Source organism: Fukomys damarensis, unplaced genomic scaffold, assembly GCF_012274545.1.
Source record: "Fukomys damarensis isolate Sample0158 unplaced genomic scaffold, DMR_v1.0_HiC HiC_scaffold_39, whole genome shotgun sequence".
NCBI classification, from domain to species: domain Eukaryota; kingdom Metazoa; phylum Chordata; class Mammalia; order Rodentia; family Bathyergidae; genus Fukomys; species Fukomys damarensis.
This window is the reverse complement of record NW_022900951.1, coordinates 66,911,401-66,932,313: the sequence shown is the minus strand read 5'-3', so window position 1 is coordinate 66,932,313 and position 20,913 is coordinate 66,911,401. Positions and strand designations below refer to the sequence as shown.

The following is a 20,913-nucleotide window of genomic DNA, read 5'->3' as shown; positions in this document are numbered from 1 at the left end:
TCACATTTTTTTCTTTTCCCTTTTTGTTCTTCCCCTACGTATCACACCTTCCCTACACCTTTAGCTCCTTTCCTCCCATTTCTAAATGTCAGTAATCTTATTAGAATCTTATGCATTGTTGCAGAATATTCACACCAGGGAAACTATTTGGTATTTACACATGTGGGACTTATTTATTTCACTTAGGAGTATATTTTGATTTTGGTGATTGATCCCTGTTTGCTAATCTCCCCTCAGGCTCTGTTACCAAGGCTCTTGTCAGGTGTGGCTTGCCATTTTGGCTGTAGTGGATCACTGTGAATGAGGCCATTTTATAGTGGAACAGTTTTTTGAGGTTTAATTTTTTTATAGTCCTAAATAGACTCAGGCAACATAGATAATTAATACTAAGAACTTATAATAGGGGGTAAAACTTGAGTTGGATTTTTTAATGAGCATAAACTGTTTACTGAGGCTGCAAGAGCTGTTGCCTATTATTTAGCTCTTGTAAAAGAGCTTTGTTCTGGGCTATTAGAAAGTCTGAGCTGAGTCGGATAATAGTAGCTTCAGTCTTAGTGGGGATTTGGGGGAAAGATGATGCTGTGATTTATTAGCTGCCCATTATTGCCTTTCTAGGAGGCAGGTCCACTCCAGCAAAAATTTGACACTCGCTTCTGTCACCCATTATAGAAACACTCCACTTCCCTGTACTTCCTGCTGAAAGAAAGATGCTAAGTAGAAAAAAAAAGTTAGAAATGGAACTATAAGTGAATACTCTGCTAAGTAATATAAATGTGTAACGAGCAAACATGATGTGGTACTATGAATATGAGATGTAAATATGCAACCTATAAACATGCCATATAATATATAACATGATTCTGTTTGTGTCATGTACATGGTGTGTTTAAGCAGTAATAAGACTTTGGGGGTACCACCTTCCTCCATTGAAATGTGTGTGTATATATATATATGTAGGTCTTCTTATACATATATTTCAGACAAGCAGATAGTAGATAAGCATGATAGAAAAGTCAGTGTGTTATTTTAAACATAATGCTATGGTAAATGTTTATGTATGTATGAAGGTAGTTACAAGTATCACAGCTGAACTTTGTATGGATAAGTACAATCACTCAAGCCTCATTGTACTTTTTTATTTTATGAAAATATAGAGCAAAATTTCATAACAAAATAACGGAATAACAATAGTTAATATACTGTATATCTTTATCTTAAAAGTAGTCGGCGTACAAAACATAGACAAAGATTCTCTCTTATCAGAAGAAATGCATAATAACAACTTTCTTTTCAAAAAGGATAACTAGTAATATAAATAAAACATTAGCATATATATTAAAATATTTTTGAAACAGCAGAATAGAAAATTTGGGGAAATATTATATTGAACTTTTCCCTACTTCCTGTTTTTCTGTGTTCTGTGTTTCTCATATAGGAAAAAACTTACACAATATTTAAGTTTGTGTATCTGAGTTACTCTACTTAACATCATATTCTCAAGTTGCATCCATTTACCTACAGTTGCCTCAAGTTTATCTTTCTTTAGGGCCATCATGTATATAATATGATGTTTTGACATGGCATACTGGTGAATGGACTGCCCCCCCCCCCCCGGTACTAGGGACTGAACCCATGGTCTTTACACGGAGGTACATCTTCAGACCATTTTTATTTTTATTTTTACTTTTTATTCTGAGACAGTATCTTGCTAAGTTTCCCAGACTGTAGTTGAACTTGTGATCTCCCAGCCTTAGCTTCCTAGAGTGCTCTGATTCCAGGCTGCTGCTTTGGCAGTTTACAGTGTGAGCTGTGATAACACTGAAGCACAGTGATCATGCTCGATGGTCACTCAGATTTTTGTTTATTTTAATGGAATTTTTTGTTTGGTTTGTCTTTTTTCCCCCTTTTTTATTGAGTTTATTGGTACAATCTAGGTATACAGTACAGTTACATTCATCATTGGGATTCTGTACCTTTACATAATAGGTCTTGGTTCTCATTTTTTCCCCTTGTCGCTGCTCTCCCTTCACCCCTTCCTCCCCTCCCCATTTACAAGCACTTTATTTCCATTTTTTCAGTTTCTCATATTTTTTTCCTCTCCCTTATTACCTTTCCCCGCTTCCCACTTTCCCTATACCTTTAGCCCTTTACTTCCTATTTGACATTATTAATTATCTCATTAGGATCCTGTGTACTATTATAGTTTTTCACACCAAAGAAACTATTCGGTATTTCAGTTAAAGAAATCTCTGTATGAACATTAAAAATAGGGAATCCTAAAATAAAACTAAAAAGGAAAGTAAAAAAGAAAAGGCAATGATGTAACATTAAAATAATCCTTATTTCTGGAGATAAAAATAAAGTATTCTCTAAATAATGAAAAAAAGAATAAGATAAGACTGGTTTGTCTTTAATAGCATTTGATAAAATAGTTTTAGTAACTTTCATTGTGCAATATTACCTACTGGATTTATTACATTTAGTACATGTTTTTAGTGAAAATCCCATAATTCTTAAATTGCCTCTACTCCTCCTACTGCCTTAAGTTGCAAAAATTATTATAGTGAGTATAACAATCTCTCAATTTCTGTACATGCTTGTCTCCCAAAAAATAGATGTTTATTCTCTTTTTTTTTTTAAAAAAGGAAAATTTATTGGGGAGTAGGAATGGGGAATAGGAATGGCTCCTGAGAGACAGGAGGGGTCCTGAATGGGTTGCCCTGTTTATTCTCTTCCATGCAAGTTAAATGGATTATATATGAATTCATTGTAGATAGCACTTAAGCTAAGCTCAAAGTAAGTACCTTTAGAATGATTGTCTTTAAAATGCCTAGCAAATTGTAAATACCTTGCAGTTCACATTTTATAAAGCGATTTATAAAGTATATTAACAAGCTAATAATATTAAAGGAAGTGCTGTGAGTAAATACTCTATAATGATTTTTTTCGAAAGTAATAAGGCTCAACTTCATACGTGTTTGTTTCCAATGCAGTAAATGGAATTAAAAAGCCTTGCCAATATACAAAGAAGCTACTAAAAATGGCAAAAACCTCCAAAATGGTAGTTAGGTCCCGGTTTGGGTGCGGTTCACAGCAGCCATCCTCAGGCAGAACAGAATGTTTTCCGTACTAGCCACGATTATTATTTGAGCTTTAAGTGCACTGCTGAAGAACTCCTCACTGTTGTACTTTTTACCTACTTATAAAAGGTTTCCTCTATTGTTCATTGCTGCTGCCAAGTAGTTCCTATTAAACCCCCCCCCAATTTTTTTTCCTGAAGACTAAATATGAGAATGACTGGGAAGAATAGCATACAGAGAAAAGGTTCTTTATCAATACCCTCATTTTCCATGACACTTCTAACAAATCATTGATATTTTTCATGGTGCATAAGATACATGAAGAAAACAGAGGTGAGAGAAAAAATAAATACCACCATGGTAAGCTACATGCTGTCTCCCATTTTAGTATGTGAGCCTGATATGGGGGGAAACCACAAGAGAAGCAATATATAAAATGTAAACATACATTCCACAGTACAAGTATATCGTTTCAAATGTTAATAGTTAATAGTTAAGTCATGCTTTCCAAAAACATGTCTTATACATGTTCTTAAAATTAAGAGGAAATTTATTGGATTATCCCAACTGTATATCATTAGGCTTCTTCCTCTATAGTATTCCCTGTCAACCATTTAGCTAATTCTTAACATTAGATGCCTCTGTTGTGTAGTATATTTAAATATTTTCTCAGAGACTTTATTTATCCCAGAAACATAATAAAAGCTAATTTTCAGAAGAATGATTTATAAATTGGCCAGCATAGTGCATGCCCATAATTCTGGGAGACTGAGATAGGAGGATTACAGCCACATAGAGACTTAGCATGATTCTGTCTCTAAAAAAAGGACTGGTTATGTACCTCAGTGTTAAGGCCCTGAGGTCAATCCCTAGTACCAAAAAATAAATTAATTAATAGAGGCACAATGATATAATAAGATAGCAATATGTTTCATAAATACTGTGGAATATATTGAAATAAGATCTATAGAAAATAAATTCATTTTTATTTAATTGGATTCCACCGTCTTTTTTTTATAATGTAGTAGTTTGTCACTTCATATTTTTTAACCTTGTGCCAACATCTAATTGAGTCTGAATTTGATTCCTTTGTTTATCATAGAATCTAGGAAAACATTTAAAAGTACTTATTTGCTCTAGTGGAGAAGTGACACAATAAGATTGAATTTTCTCTAATGTGGTGTGTATGGGTCTAGACAAAGTCCACACTGACTAAAATGAACAACTCAATTGATCAATTGTGAGCAGCTCACTTATAGTTGCTTATGAGGAGCTTGGAAATACTGGTGCTAGCCTCACATAACATAATGCCATATTCAGGCAAATGAAACCATTGATTGTAAGGTCCATTGGGGGACCTTACCCTAATTTAGCCTAATTTATTTGGAGTGGGCCAGTAACATTTCACATGTATATGGGCTTTTGTCAGTCTCAATAGGAAATTGATAGTGAAGATTGGCTGATTGTTTTAGTCTCAACTTTCTCTATATAAGCACTTGTCTGTAAACAACAAAAGGAGGAATATTACTTGGCAAGTGCAGATAAGCAGTTCAACCAAAATTGTTTTTCTAACCTTCTTTAGAATCTAATAGAGTGTAATGTCTCAAATGATACCAGGTGCACCAGCATGATTGTTAAATACTTTTGATACATTGCATATTTTGATACATGATTGGTGAACAGAACTACTAAGAAAGGACAACATCTTATAGCTTCTCTGCTGGATAAAATTTATAGCCTTAACAGATTTTTAAGCATGTGAAAATTTTCGTGCTGATTCCAATGTATTCTTTATTGTATTATTCTAAACTTTTCAATAAGAAACTTTTTTCTTTTTATCACTGAAGTTTGAGACTAGAAGGATTTATTACCTAACCTCTAACTTATCTTAGCTAGCTTTGTTAAGTCCAATAAAATAGTTGCTTAAAAGGATAATAGTAGGGGAGGAGGGGGTGAAGGAGGAGGGGTAAGTAATGAGAATCAAGACTTGTCATGTAGAGGTACAAGATCCCAACAATGAATGTAACTGTACTGTATCCCTAAAATGTACCAATAAACTCAAAGCTGGAAAAAAAAAAGATATTAGAATGGGCTGGGGATTTAGCTTAGTGGTTCCGCTGCCTGTTTCGCAAGTGCAAGGTCCCGAGTTTCATTCCCTGCAGCCCCCACAAAGAAAAAGCTAATAGAATTATTATAAAGAGTTTTAAAAGATACTAAAATTACTTTTATCATGTTTAGAGAATGTCACTTATCTCTACCACTTATAGTTTTCATTGTAATCTATAGATTATGAAATGTTTTCAGAATATCAGAAAGTACCTAATATAAAGAATACCCATGTGCTTACAGTCTTGCCAAACTCACACTGTTGGTCTCTTAGATGTCACCAGCCCCAACCTAAGTCTGTCCAGTTGAGTTTGGTCCTTACCCTAAATCTCACTGCTGGAATAGCTGGTGACCCTGTGCCTCCAACAAACAAAAACACTTCTTTCAGACATGACATTTGAAGGGCTTATAGATCACTTTCCAGAATCTGAGGATGAAGGCTAGACCTTTTGGGGGAAAATATATTTTCTTTTGTTTATTTTCCTCTTGATGGATATTTGGGTGTGATATATATATTAACAAATAAAATAATATATATTTTATTTGTTAATATATAAATATATAAAATTCTGTATACCACTAATTTCTTTAAAATATCAAACAATTAAGAGCCCTATATGAACAAGTATTACTATTCTACAAATGAGGAAAATAGGATACAGGGATGCTAAATACTATATTCAAAGTCACACAGGTAGAAGATAGCATAATCGGCACATAAATTAGGCAGTCAGAATTCTGCCCCTTAACCACTATGCTTCTGTGCTACCTTAAAAAGGTGCATCAGAATTTTTTATATTCATCTAGTACACATGTATCAGGGTTTTTCTCTGATGTATAGTTAACAATATGATTACTACTCTGTAGATGTGTTCATCTTGAACTTTAGCAGATATTGCCAAATTTTTATGCAAATTGTGTGTATGTGTGTGTGAGTGTGTCTTCCCAGAACGCTGGGATTACAGGTCTGTGACACAATACTTATGTCCAAACTGATACTTTTTAAACAGTATTTTGTCTATATATCTCTAACTCTGTAGCTTTCCCTGAATTTTGTTGTCCATATGTTTAAATTTTTAAAGTATTTATTTTTTAATCTATTTCTTTATGATTATTGAAGAAATGTGTCACTGAGCTCATAAATGTATCCTATATTTTTCTAAAAGTTTTTTTTATATTTATACCTTTGATCTTCCCCCCATATGAATAACCTGTGTTTCCAAACCATTTTTCCAGTGGTCCAGTTCTTTCCCCCACTGGTTTATAGGCTACTTCTGTCTTAATCACTTCTGAGTACGCATAGGTGTTCTATTGGTTGCTGTTATGGCTGCCACAAATAACAGTTTAGTAGCTTAAAACAATACAAATACATTACATTTTTCCTGGAAGTCAGAATTCTAAAATGAGTCAGCAGGGCTGCATTTGTTCTTGGGACACTAAGGAAGAATTTCCTTGTCTTTTCTAGCTTAAAGGGACCTCCTGCATTCCTTGACATGTGTTTTCCCTTCCAGCAATGGAATCACTTTGACCTCTTCTCCCTTCACATCTTCTCTTTGACCTGCTTGCATCCCCATTTAAGTACCCTTGTATTACACTGCACCTGCAGACTAAACTGCCCATCACAACATCATTAATTTAATTACATTCATAAAATCCTTTTATATAAGGTAACATAATTTACAAGTTCCAAGGATTAGAATGTGGACATATTTGGAGTTACATTTTCAGCCAAGTACAGTCTTCTTCTAGAAATTAAGTTAATCTTTGATTCATCCATTCAAAGCATATTTGTACTCTACTTAGTGGTTCTATCTGAGTATAGTTTTGAGCAGTTTAATCCTGCTGTTTGTTGTGTCTACTAATTCTAATTCACGGTTTGATAGTTTTTTTCATGCATTATATAATTTTAGATTCTAAAGTCATCATGAGGTAATTATCTTTGACAGTTTTACATAGCCTTCATTAAAATCATATCTTACCAGAAAGCTTTAGTTATTACTTTCCACGAGACGCTACAGTTGTCACTGACACAGAGACACTTTTCATATTTCATTGATTGTATAACAGTGTCTTATATCATGTACTAATGTAGTATCACCCCCCCCCAAATTGTGTGAGGTTAAACTACCAGATAAAAGGATGTCTTATGTTCTCCCTCTATTAGTAAGTAGATTTATTTTCTAGACTGTCCTTTAATTTTAGCCCGTTAAGAATTTAAGTGTTAGGAGAGATTATTTCCTTTTCTGTTTTTACCTAGTTTAGATCTTAAAGCTGCTCTTCTTACATAGGCATTAAAAACTGAGCACTTAGAATCAATAACTGGGATCTCATCCTATTGAAAAGCTTCTGCAGTGCAAGAGAAATCACCAACAGAGCAAAGAGACAAACTACAATGTGGGAAAAAAATTTACCAGCAGTTCCTCAAACAAAGGACTACTATCTAGAATATATAAAGAACTTTAAAAAATCAGAACCCCCCCCCAATATAAAGACCCGATTCAAAAATGGGCATCTGAAATGAACAGACATTTCTCAAACAAGTAAAAGTGGCAAATAAATATATGAAAAAATGTTTCACATCACTGGTCGTTCAAGAGATGCAGATAAAAACAACACTGAGATTTACCCCAGAAAGAATGCCTGCTATCAAGAAATCTACCAATTACAAATGTTGGCAGGGTTGTGGGGAGAAAGGAACCTTTCTTCGTTGTGGGAGTGCAGACTGGTGCAACCACTGTGGAAATCAATATGGAGATACCTCAAAAAAACTAGGATTAGAGGTCCCATTTGACCCAGATATCTCTCTGCTGGGTATCTTTCCAAAAGAATTAAAAGAATCATATCACAGTGATATATGCGTGCCCGTCTTTACAGCAGCACAGTTTTTAATAGCTAAAATTTGGAAATGGTCCAATTACCCATTCAACTGAAAACTGGATAAAGAAGATGTGGTTTTTCTATAAAATGGAGTACTACTCAGCCATAAATAATGAGAAACTAGACACATTTATAGCTAAATGGATGCATATTGAAGCCGTACTTTCAATGAAATAAATAGGACACAAGTAAATACTGAATAGTTTCTCTGGTGTGAAAAACTAAAAGTATAAATAAGGTTCAAATGGTATAATTGATAATGTGAAATAGGAAGAAAAGGTGTAAAGGAGAAGGAAAAGTGGGAAGGGCAGGCGAAAAGAAATAAGGGAAAAGAAAAAATGTGAAAAAAGGAAAAAATGGAAACAACGTCTTTGTGAATAGGAAAGGGTGTAGGGTGCGAAGGGAGGGTAGGGGAATGGGGAAAAAATAAGAACCAAGATACATTACATGAAGGTACAAGATCCCAGTGATGATTATAACTGTATTGTTTACCTCATATGACCAAAAAACTTAGTGGCAGGCGGGACAAGCACCTAAGGTTACTGAGAGAGGCAAACTCCTTAGAGCTTCTGATTCATTAGCTCATGTGCTTTCCTTTTATGGCAAGTAAAATTTCCATACTCCTCCTTGGTTGATCTCTTCTTCACACTTCTCTGTGGTGATTTCTTTTGGGTGTTTTGCACATCACCTTTTGAGGATATTTGTGGTTTATGTACCTGAGGTATTCACTGCTCATTTTAGTAAGATATTTGACCCTTGCTTAGGGACGGTTCTGATTCAATCCCAATTCTAGATTTCAGTGTTGTATTATTACCAGTGATACCTGTGCTGAATCAAGAGGTTGCTAATTTATCTTAATTCTTAATACCATGATAGAGAAAAATTATAAATTATCAAAATGTTTTATCTATAATACCAAACACTAAATGTAAAATACTTAATGTTACCTAAAGCTTCAACTCAATCATCCTAATTCCCATGTTTCTAATCTCTTTCTAGGATGTGTGCTGTGTTTGGGGGCATCTATTGTCTTCGCCATTCTATACAGTGCCTTGTAGTGGAGAAAGAATCTGGAAAGTAAGGATGATATAAGTAACCTTCCTGTATCTATGCCCCTATATGCAGGTGAAAAATGCTAAAGTCGATTTTAAAATAATGATTCTTGAAAAATCCTTGGAATTAATAACATATCAACCTTGATTAAAAGTAATTTGTGTTTAGGTCCTCCAGAACAAAGAAAGTGAGTTCAGAATAGAAACTGAATTAATTTTCCTGCTATATGACTAAACAGTAGTTCCTGATCATCCAAGCTTGGAAGACAAATCATTTCAGCTGCCTGGTGTGCATGATGAGTGATGTTAGTTTTCCTTTTGGCCTTACCTCCTCTAATTGATTTTCAACAGATAATAACAAAGCCCTCTGTTACTGCATTTTTAAAAATGAAGCTCACCGAAAGACTCATCAGATTAATCTCTGCTGATAATGCATATCATTCTAAGAGAGAAGGCTTTAATGAGGCTTTAGGTAGATTGTTATAATAAACTGTGCTTCCCTGTTGTCTGAGGATAAGTTCTTTTATACCTGTGCCCAGTCTAAGGCTGGTTTCAAATTGAAATAAGAATTTATGTTCTTTTTAAACAAAAGCTGAATACTTTCTATTTACCTGTGTATTTTTATATTTCAATTATTTGTCTAGACTATATTACTAAAATATGTACTTGTCTAAATTATATTAAATAAGATAGTGTTCTACAATTTCTAGGTTTTACACTGAAACTGAATTGGGTCAGGTAGATCAAGTTTTAGGAGCTATTGAAATTGCAGTGTTGTTTTTTTTTGTTATAGTATATTTTGGAGTATCTTCTGACTTATATTTCTCATATGGTTGTTTTTATTTTGTTGTTGTTTTGTGGTACTGAAGATCAAACTCAGGCCCTTGTGTTTGCGAGGCAGGCAGTGGAACCACTGAGCCAAATCTTCAGCCTGTCTCATTGTTTTTAGGAGTATATAATGAATAAGAATTTTTGAGGGAACAAACTACCTTAATATTTTAAACTAGAATCTTTTTTTTTTCTTTTATTGAGTTTATTGGTAAATTTTAAGTATACAGTACAATTACATTCATTATTGGTACCTTCACATGACAGGTCTTTGGTCCTCATTTTTTTCCCCTTGTCAGTGCCCTTCCTTCACCCCCTCCTCCCTTCCCCATTTACAAACACTTTATTTCCATTTTGTCATATTTTTTCTTTTCCCTTATTACCTTTCCCCTACCCTTCCCACTTTCCCTACACCTTTAGCCCTTTTCTTCCTATTTCACATTATAAATTTTAAGCTTTTTCTATTCATTTTACAATAATTTTGTATAGTCTAAGTGACATAAAATAGGTATTAACATCTCATAGACTAGTTATAGTGCAGTAAATTCCTATTTTGAGGTATGACTAAAAACCCCACCTCTAGAAACATAGGACTTAATGAATATGCAGTACTTTACTTAAGAAAATTTGACACATTAATGAAATGGCTTGTAAAATACCTTTAGCACTTTAACAGAAAGATACTACATATATGAAACCTGATAATCTACAGTGAAAACATGTAGACCTAAAGGCCCAGGATATTCATATGTTGACTTGTGAAGAGCTCTGTGTAAGTTCTTGTAGCAGTAGTGCTCTTTATGACACCCAGGGTTGTTTTTCCTTGTGCATACATTTTAAATCAATAAAATGTTACCATGTCAGAAAGCTTGTTTGATGCTTATTTGCTTAAATTGTCTTATCCTTTTGGGAGCCCCATTCCAGGCCCACATTTTATTCTCAGAGGTGAGGACTTTGCATAGCTTCGTTACTTTTTAAAAAATGGGTATTTTAATTCAATAATATCATTAGTTAAACTAAAGCCTACTTTACCTTACCGTTGACAGAATTTTTATGATATATTCTGCACAAAGGAGCTCTTTATGATTTGTGCAGATATCAGTTGCACCAGGTAGCTAAAGGCTAAAGATTTAGAGACCAAAAGAACTGTCAGATTGGTAGTTTTCAAAGTTTAATGTGCCTAACAATTACCAAATAAGCTTGTAGAAATGACTAATTTCTGTGACATCCCCTTAGAGAGTATACATAGTGTACAGCCAGAAAATTCAGTTTTAAGGAACAAGTGAAATCTGAGGTAGGTGCTTCTTAGAAGACACAGAAGCACTGGTATATAAGGTAAATTTAGCCAAGAGCACTACCCTGTGATACACTGTGTGCTCTAGGTCCCAATATATTCCAGTGCTTTATCAAGATGAACCTGCAACATAGACTGGCAATCAAATGTAAATTCTGCAGCAGGCAAACAGCTTCTAATTTGACATCCTTTATACCTTTATAGAAGTACCTGAAACATAACATTTGCCATATAATAACACCTAACATGTACACTAAGGTCTGTTAGCTCTGGAATGAGAGAAGACAAAATTTTGTCACTACCATAAATGACAGTGGGAAAAATCCTTTTCTCTAAAACAGTTACTTTAATTACAACATAAGATAGAAAGAGGTAATCATGGAGTTCTAGATCTGCCATGATAGTTTTACTGTTCATAGAAAGTACTAGCTTTTATTTAATATTTAGAAAAGAATAATCTTGAAATCTTTTATATGCCTGAATGTAAACTATTCTCATATTAGATAATTTTTGCCAGGTGTGGTGGCACGTGCCTGTAATCCCAGCACTCAGAATGCTGAGCCAGGAGGTTCGCCACAAGTTCAAGGCCAACCTGAGCTACATAACGTGTTCAAGGCCAGCTTGAACTACATAATGAGACCCTGCCTCAAGACAAAAAGTTAGATAATCTTCATTCCCAGTGAGAAATCGAAAGAAAAATTGAACAATCTAGATGTTTCTGTTTTTAGGAATAAAAATAAAATAGCACAAAATCTACTGTTATTATATTAGTAGAACCCCATTTTATCAATGAACATCATTTTCTTGTCTATCTTGGTTTTTAAAGGTACAAACATATTACATATTGCATGTGATTCTTATACTGGAAATTTAGTCTAAGTTGTAAGTATTAATTTCTATAGTAATAGGACAGTTTTTAAAGCTTGACTTGCATTTATTATAATCCTGATTTCTACTATATTTTCACTATCTGAATTGCTTTAGTAATTTTTTAAAAAGTTTTTTCTTATGAAACAAGCATTACTTCAAATTGTTAGTTTATACCTCTAGTAATAACTACCAGATTTATATTAATTTCTCTCATTTTAAAAAATCTATTCTAAGCCGGGTGTGGTGGTGCATGCCTGTAATTCCAGCAGTTGGGAGGCAGAGGCAGGAGGATTGCCACAACTTCTAGGATAACCTGGGCTACATAGTAAGTTCTGGGCCAGCCTGAACTACAAAGCGAGAACCTATCTCAAAAAAAAAAAAAATATCTGTTCTACCAGATGAAATAGTCTCTAAAGCTACTACCATTGATTCAGATGGGTTCAGGTTAATGTGTCTTTCCCAGAGTTGTTTTGTCACTCGACATCAAATATTTAATACAGATAATAGTAGAGATTTTTCTTAGGACTTAAATACAAAGTGAAAGATAATTTTTTGAGGAAAAAACCTTGACCTTATAGTTGGTTATATCTAACACACATTTCTGTTTTAAGAAGTCTAATGTAATTTAGAAAACTGTTTTACTTATCATAATATTAAGGTATCTGCAAAGATTTACATTTGTCCCCTTATGGTTTCACTTTGCTTCTCTCCCTATATTTTTATGTGAAACACTTGACATCCCTTCCTCCCTTTAGTTAAGAGCTCCTCATGCGTCAAGTGAGAGTTCTAAGTTTATTTCCTTACCCCACAGATTAGAACCTCAGTTAGATCCCTCTGTTAGAACCTCAGTTGGATCCCCTTGTATACTTATTTGATGACTTTGTAAGTAGAAAAGGGACCTTACTATGGCATTTCAAGATCCAAGGCAGGTTCCTAACACCATTATACTAAATAACTTCTACTTAAATGAACAAATGAAAATTAAAGACATATTTTGGCCTGTTTGTGCTTTCTTTTTCACCTTACACTTAGAAAAATTGATAGAAGCATAAATGACTGTAGCATTGAGTTTATTGTGTTGATTACACATCAAGGTACTATACAGAGACAATTATATGGAGAGAATTGATAGGATATTGAAGAGGCACATAAAATAAATTGTATGAAATACATAAACAAATACATACCTGTTTTATAGTAAATTATATTTTTCATTTTGATTTTATTTTTCCTGAGACCTACATTGCCTGTGTGCTCTCTTTACAATATATCCTTTGACACTGCTTTCTTAATTTGAGAGGATGTACATATATATCAGTAGTCCTTTTCTAAATTCCAATAATATACCTCTGTGTTGACCATTTCTGGAATTACTAAATGCTATTGAGTTTTCTTTTCCTTTTCAGCTATGCTGACTAGATAAATCTGTAAATTAAATTTGACTGTTTAGCAATACAGTGTTTAATATTTGAGTAAGGTAGATATGACCTTAGACCAAATATATATATGACCAGTAGTCCTTGTCTAATTAGTTCAGCTAGTATTCCATGTAGACTTCAGCTGTTTCACTTACTAGATACCTTACTATGCCACTTTTTTTGGTGACATGTTTTCTGATGTCAGGAAAAACTATACTTTACTTGGATATTTAGAAGTTAGTAATAGGTAGCATGTCTGGGCTGAACAGGTGGCTGACTCTTAGTATCATTTGACATTGCTGAAGCTCTTATTTTAACACATTCCTTTCCCAGAATGGTAGTGATTATATTTTAGATATTTTTCCTTTGCTAGCCTATATTGGTGTGGGGATAAAGATGTGAATAAAACAGACCCTCCTCTTTTGTACAGACTTCAATGAAAATTTCACTCCCTAAAGTCAGGAAGACTGGATTTGAATCCAGACTTTGAGACTTCTAGCCATGTGATTTTTTTTTTTTTTTTGGTACCAGAGATCGAACTCAGGTCCTTGCACTTGCGAGGTAGGCAGCAGAACCACTGAGCTAAATCTCTGGCCCATATCCATGTGAATTTAAACAAGCTGTTTGACTTCTCTGTGCCCTGGTTTCATTATCTGGAAAGTGAAGCACTTGACAGTATCTATTTTATATGTTTATTATGAATATTAATTGAACACATAAATCTCAGAAGAGTCTTTGTTATGCATATCAGGACCTCAGTACATGTCAGTAGCAATCATTAATGTAATTGGAGACATTGGCATCACATATAGGAACACCTGTTGTTAAGATCCTCTGCTATGCTAACTATAATCAATTGTAGTTTTAAACAAGATTAAATATACTGCTTTTAAGTTAGTATATTGGTAGTGATTTAGAAGAAACTCTGTTATGGAGATTCTACCTCCTAAATCAGAGGTTCCGTATCTTCGTATCTTTTTTTTTTTCCATCTTTATACTGAACATGCATAGAATATTTCCATAATCCATTCACTCATCCATACAAGAACTATTAGTCATTCTCTGTGTGCCAGGCACTGGAGATACAATAGAAAACAAGGTAACCAGGGCATTTGCTCAGGGGGCTTACAGTCTTACAGGGGGCTCGGGGGGTACATTAAAAAATAAATACGTGAACAAAGTAATAGTACACTAAAATCTGTACAGTTTGTAGATCCGGTTCTCCTTCCCTATTTAAAGAGCCTCAGTGAGTTTATATGACCTCAGAGTAAAGTGTAAGACTTTGTATGATGTGTGAGATGCGACCTGCACCTGCCTAGATCCTTCCCTCCTTGCTTCCCATTTCATTGTCAGATTATATTTCTGTAGGTCAGATTTGCCATTCCTGGGACCAATTCTTGGTATGTACAAGGAAGACAGGTTCAGTTTTGATGAAGATTCGGAGGTTTCAGTCCAAGGTCTGCTGGTTCCAGGGAACTAATATTAGGACAGAAGAGTGTGTTGGAACAATGCTGCTTAGTTCATATCTGCTAGAAAGCAGAGCAGGAAAACAGCACCAGAGAGAAAGGAGCCAGGGGCCAGATAAGAGTACCAAAGGTCATGACACAGCTCAGGCACAGCCAGAAGTGTGCTTCACTAATCCCCTTGGCAGTTCCCAAGGCGTTCAAATTAACAGTGAAGTTTAACCATCACATTCAAGCATTTGTCAACTTGACATTCAAACAAATCTAAATAAAGACAAAAAAACAAGTTGATAATTCCACATAACATGATAAAACTACTCTGTGTATAACCAAAAAACAATAATCTCTTCTCCAAAGTCTCAACTATTCCAACATTGCTAAAAAGTCACTCTTCTCTGAAACTCAGGGTAAACTCTTAGCTGTGAACCTCTGTACAATTAAAAATGCAAGTTATTTAATCCATTTACATACTGGTAGAGTATAAACATTTCCAGTGCAAAAGGGAAGAATAGGAGGCTAGAAAAAAATAGGAACGAGTCAAGATAATTTAAAAAAAAACCCAACAAGTCATATATTAAATCCTATAGCTCTGTGTCCAGCATCTGATAGTAAAATGTAAGTTCCAAAGGGCTTGGGCAGCTCTGCCCCCATGGCCTTGCTGGTTGTAGCCACATGACTTCTTGGACTGACTCCCCTCACTGCCTATGGCTTTTCTTAAAAGATGTTCCACATTCCTGGCATCTCTTACTTGGTAGGGTCTCCACTTCATCTTTGGCTTCATTTCCCCAGCTTCATTAACCTACCTCCAGAGGCACACTGCCTGGTATCCCAGAACTTCCTCTGAAATCTGGATGAGAACATCCATAGCCCAAAAACTCTTGCATTCTGCATACCTAAAAAAATAACATCACCTGAACAATGATAAGGTTTGCTGCCCACTCAAGTAGTAGCTAGCCTTTTGAACCACAGCTTTCAGAGCTTCTGAGTATCTCTATGACTAAATATATAGAGGGAATGGGAAAGGGGATGTTCCAGAACCCCTGCGGTAAGTCCTGGTCTCATGTGAGACACTATAACACAAAGCGAATTGAAGAATAAAGACAGCAAACAAGACTTAGAGAAGAAGCTGAGCTTTGGGCCTGATCAGTGTACTCTGGGCAGCAGAGACAAAGGTTCCCTGAGCTTGCTACTATTATTGGGTTCATAGGGAGTATCAGAAGAGCCAAAGGCTGGCCATAATCCTAAATTGACAAGGAAATTATAATTGGAGGAAGTATCAGATGACCCTGGGAGGTTGGTGGCACTCCTATGATGATGAGGATCTTAGCTTGATGAGTTTAAATTGATTAGGACAGTGAGATGAGCAAAACATGTTTTTTGTTTGTTTGTTTGTTTTGGTTTTTATTTTGTACCAAGGATCAAATTTGGGACTTTGCACTTGCAAAGCAGGCAGCAGAACCACTGATAAATCCTTGGCCCTAAGCAAAGCTTTTCTTGCAACAGTAGGTGGGCTGAGTTAAGCTGATAAGTTCTATTCTTTTCTCAAAGTCCAAGGATGTCTTCAGCTGATGTAATCTTGCCCTTGAGGATAGCCCTAATTATACTTTAATTGTGAAATGATTTTTTACCCAAAATTATGTAGAATGGCTCCGGACAAGTATAGTGAAATGGATCTTAAAGAACCAATCCCCCAAGTGGCTCTGCTGAACAGGGTAAATAGGGACTCACTTCTCAAAGGAAAGCTTGAAGCCTAACACAGTAATGCACACCTGCAATCCTCAACCTCTGAGAAGCTGAAGCAAGAGGATAGGAATTTAGATCCCAACCTGGGCAATTTAGTGAGACTCTGTCTTGGAATAAAATAGGGGACACAATGCAAAGTTTCTGTGTTCAATCCTCATTATAAAAAATAAAATAAAAGATTTATACATTGGCACCCTTGATCCTGCAGTAGATGGGGTCTTGCTAATTCCTCAGATACCCTTAAGGCATCTTTATTCAAAGTATTTGATTTCTTTTTAATCAACTCATCTCAACTACACATCCTTTGGCCACGGTTTTACATGTGCTCCCATTTGGGACAAAATTTAAGTTTAAATCATGCTGTTCTTCTATTTGTTCCTGATTCTTACTGTAAATTTGGCGAAAAGCAGCCAGAATCATCCATTTCACAGCCTGCATGTTAGGCTGCCTTGAAATTTCCTCTGTGAAATCAGTTAGTCCACTACCTTTAATCTCTTCCTCCTGCAAGATCTAAGGGCATGAGTGAAATGTACACAAATTTTTTTCCTGTAATATAACACATATGACCCCTAGACCCATGACCAATGGAGTCCATATTTCAAATCGAAACTACCTGCCCTTAGCCTTTGCTGTCAACATTTCTATCAGCGTTCCAGTCTTCTGAGCTTTAACCAGACTTACCCATCAAGCTTGGCATACAGATTTTTAGTGTTTATGTAGCTTGTATATACAAAGCCATTCCAAACATTTCCAGTAATCAATTCTAATAGCTTCTGCATCACAAGGTTAGGTATAGTCACATCAATGGCCCCACTTCTGATACGAGTTTTCTGTATTAGTCAGCTTTCCCATCACTGGGACATACAACTGAAAGAAGGAGAGATTTATTTGAGTCGTGGTTTCAGCCCATTGTCAGCTGTTCCTAAGGCAGAAACATCATAGCAGAAGAGTGTGATGGAGTGAAGCTGCTTAGTTCATGGCTGCCGGGAAGCAGAGCAAGGGAAGAGCACCAGTGACTAAGTGGCCAGGGACGAGATATAGTACCCAAAGTTAGGCCTCCACAATCTACCCAGACACACCCACAAGTGTGATTTACTAATCCCCTTTGTAGCTCCCAAACCAATCATTATGACAATTAAGATTAACTGTCATAACACTGAGCTGGTCATTCGTCACTGTACCTGCTCTTCTCTTACAAATGCTGTTCTACCCAAAATGTTGTTTTTATTTACCCACTTAACTATATAATGTGCTTTAGAACCAGAGAATGTATCAATTCCTTCAAAGAGAATTCTGAGATATGCTGCCCCTCCATTTTTTAAAATTAATTTTCTTGGTACAATTTAGACATACATAATGATTACATTTATCCTTGGAAATTTGTACCTGTACATGATATATCTTGATTCCTCTTTTTTTTTCCCATTCCCCTTCCCTCCCTTCAGTCCCTTTTTCCCTCCTTACAAGGCTTTGCTTTCATTTCATCTGTCTTTTCTAATTTTTTCCCTTTTCCTTTCCTTTCCCCTTCCCCCTCCCTAGTCCTTTCCTTTTGAACAATTTCTTCCTGTTTCATAATATCTATTATATTTATTCCTTATTTACACTTTTAGTTTCTCACACCAGAGAGATAATGTGATATCTACACGTTTGTCCAATTTATTTAACATAAGAGACTCAAGATCTCTAGGTGCATCCATTTAGCTATAAATATTTCAATTTTATCATTCTGCATGGCTGAATAACACTCCATTGTATCAAAACAAACCCATCTTTTTTATCCACTCATCAGTTGATAAGCATTTCTGTTGTTTCCAAGATTTAACAAAAGAAATCACTAACAGAGTAAAAAAGACATCCCACAGAAAGGGAAAAAGTTTTAACCACTTCTTCCTAAGACAAAGGACTACTATCTAGAACATATAGAGTTCAAAAAAATCAGACCCCCCCCAAATATAAAGACCCAATCCAAAAATGGACATCGGAAATGAATATGTATAAAAATGTTCAATATCACTGATCATTCAATAAATACAAATTAAAATAATGCTGAGATTCCATTTCAGTCCACAAAGACTACTTATTATCAATAAATTAACCTACTACAAATGATGGAAGGGCTATGGGGAAGAAGGAACCACTCTTCTCCACTCTTGCGGGGCATGTAGACTGTTGCAACCACTGTGGAAAATACTCAAAAAACTAGAATTAGAGGTTTCATTGGACCCAGCTATTCCCCTTCTGGATATCTTCCCAAAAGAATTAAAAACATTATACCACAGTGGTATATGTGCACTAATGTTTTAGCAGCACAGTTTGTAATAGCTTAATCTTGGAAACTAGCCCTTCATTCTAAATTTAGATACCTCTTCTTAATACTCTGTAATGCCCTGTCCTTATTGGTTGTTATTGGACTTTGCTAATATCTTAAAATTACCTGTGTTAGAATCTTTGTTATATTGAGAACTACTTTGGGGCAAGACAGTTTTTCTTTTTTCCTTCCCTCTTAGAATGGTGCTTGGCATGTGGCTGTTACACCTTACATTTATGTTGAGCAAATGAATTACCAACTTCTTAGCAGTCCCTTGTCTTAATAAACAAGAGTCTATTAAGCTAGGAATTTAGTTCGGTGATTTTGCCACCTGCCTTGCAAGCACGAAGTCTGCAGTTCAATCCCTGGTACCACACACACACACACACACACACACACACACACACACAAAAGCCTATGGCAGCATTAGTGGAGATGTAGGAAAGAAACTAATTGCAAGAAGTACTTGTAAGGTGGAATCAACATTGAGGAACCATTCCCCAACATAATTGTAAACTACATGAACTGCAAACATGTAAAAATAATTTTTTTAAAAAAACATTGAGTAGCAAGTTAGATGGGAAAGAGTTTGAGATGGGGAAACTTTACTGGTTGTGCCATTATCTAATGGAAGGATTTCAAGGGAGTGAAGCAAATGAACAAACGTAATAAAAGCAGATAGATTGGAGCATCCTACTTTTGTTTTAAGGATGCAGTTAATAATACTGTATTGTTTACTTGAAATTTGGTAAGAGTAGGTTTTAAGTATCTTCACCTCCCCCCCTTATATACAAACGGTAGCTATCTATGGTGATTGGAAATATTAATATTTGGTAATCATTTATCTATGTATATCTGTGTCAGATCATCACAGTGTTCTCCATGAATATGTACAATTCTTGTCAAGTACACAATTTCTTAAATGTATAGATGGAGTCTATCAAGAAAATAATAGTTAAAATATGGATACAGAGCTTGTTGAGAGGTCAGAACAGAGAATGTCATAGATTTGGAATCATCTACCTGTAAATGGTTTGAAACTATTGGAGATTTTCACCCAAGAAAAAAATGCATGCATAGCATCTTAAGATAGCTTCATGAATGAGGTGATATTTGAATAATGTGTTTGAGGAGACGCAAAAGAGTATAGTGAAAAGGAAGAATTATTTTGTTTCCTTCAGTCATTATAAATCATTTAGTTTTCTTAATACTTTTCATTTTGTACATGATTTTTGCTTTCCTTACTGTATAATTAGTTGCCATATTCTAAAGATTGTAAGGATTGAATACCTGTTATAATATCTCAGGATATTGAATTTTGTCTTGCTGAGTGTTTTCTTTCTTATTGGCATTTTTAGATTTATGCCTTAATATCATTGAACCAAGAACCCAATAACTGTTGTGATTTGTTGCTTTAGAAAACTTAGCCTTTAAAATGTTCAGTCTGGCTTCAATGATTCGTATTATCAACTTGGTCATTTTGTCCCCTTAACAGGAAACTCTTACCATGTTCCTCCTCACTTTACTATTTATGAGACGCAGAAAGGCTCTCAACTAAATTCTAAGTGCTATTGAATCTTTAATGGCTTCTTCTGGTTTATGTGGGAGTGTGGGCAGGAGGGTATTTTAATGTCTCTGGCAACACTGTTTCATTTTACTGTTTTGCTTAACTTGAATGTCATCTAATTTTTATACTAATCTTTATAATACAAAGATTAAGACTAAGTCCCAAATCAACATTCCGTTCTTCATTGTTCTCTGTATTAGGCTAAATATGACAGAAAGTCAAGTATCTAAGGGGAAAACAAATCTTACCACTTGCTTAAACATGTCTTGGTTTAAACAGCTTTGCTTAGCAGTGATGGCAAACCTTT

General features: G+C 35.1%; 1 protein-coding gene across 3 annotated transcripts in view; it reads left to right on the top strand.

Annotated features, from left to right (window-relative positions):
- Positions 1–20,913, top strand: part of Chm (CHM Rab escort protein) — a 218,887-nt gene that overhangs the window by 154,339 nt on the left and 43,635 nt on the right. For all 3 annotated transcript variants that reach the window (XM_010612875.3, XM_010612874.3, XM_010612876.3), the window contains exon 9: positions 9,063–9,140. In XM_010612875.3, coding sequence (XP_010611177.1) covers positions 9,063–9,140 — 78 coding nt within the window. The remainder of the gene's footprint in view (positions 1–9,062; positions 9,141–20,913) is intronic.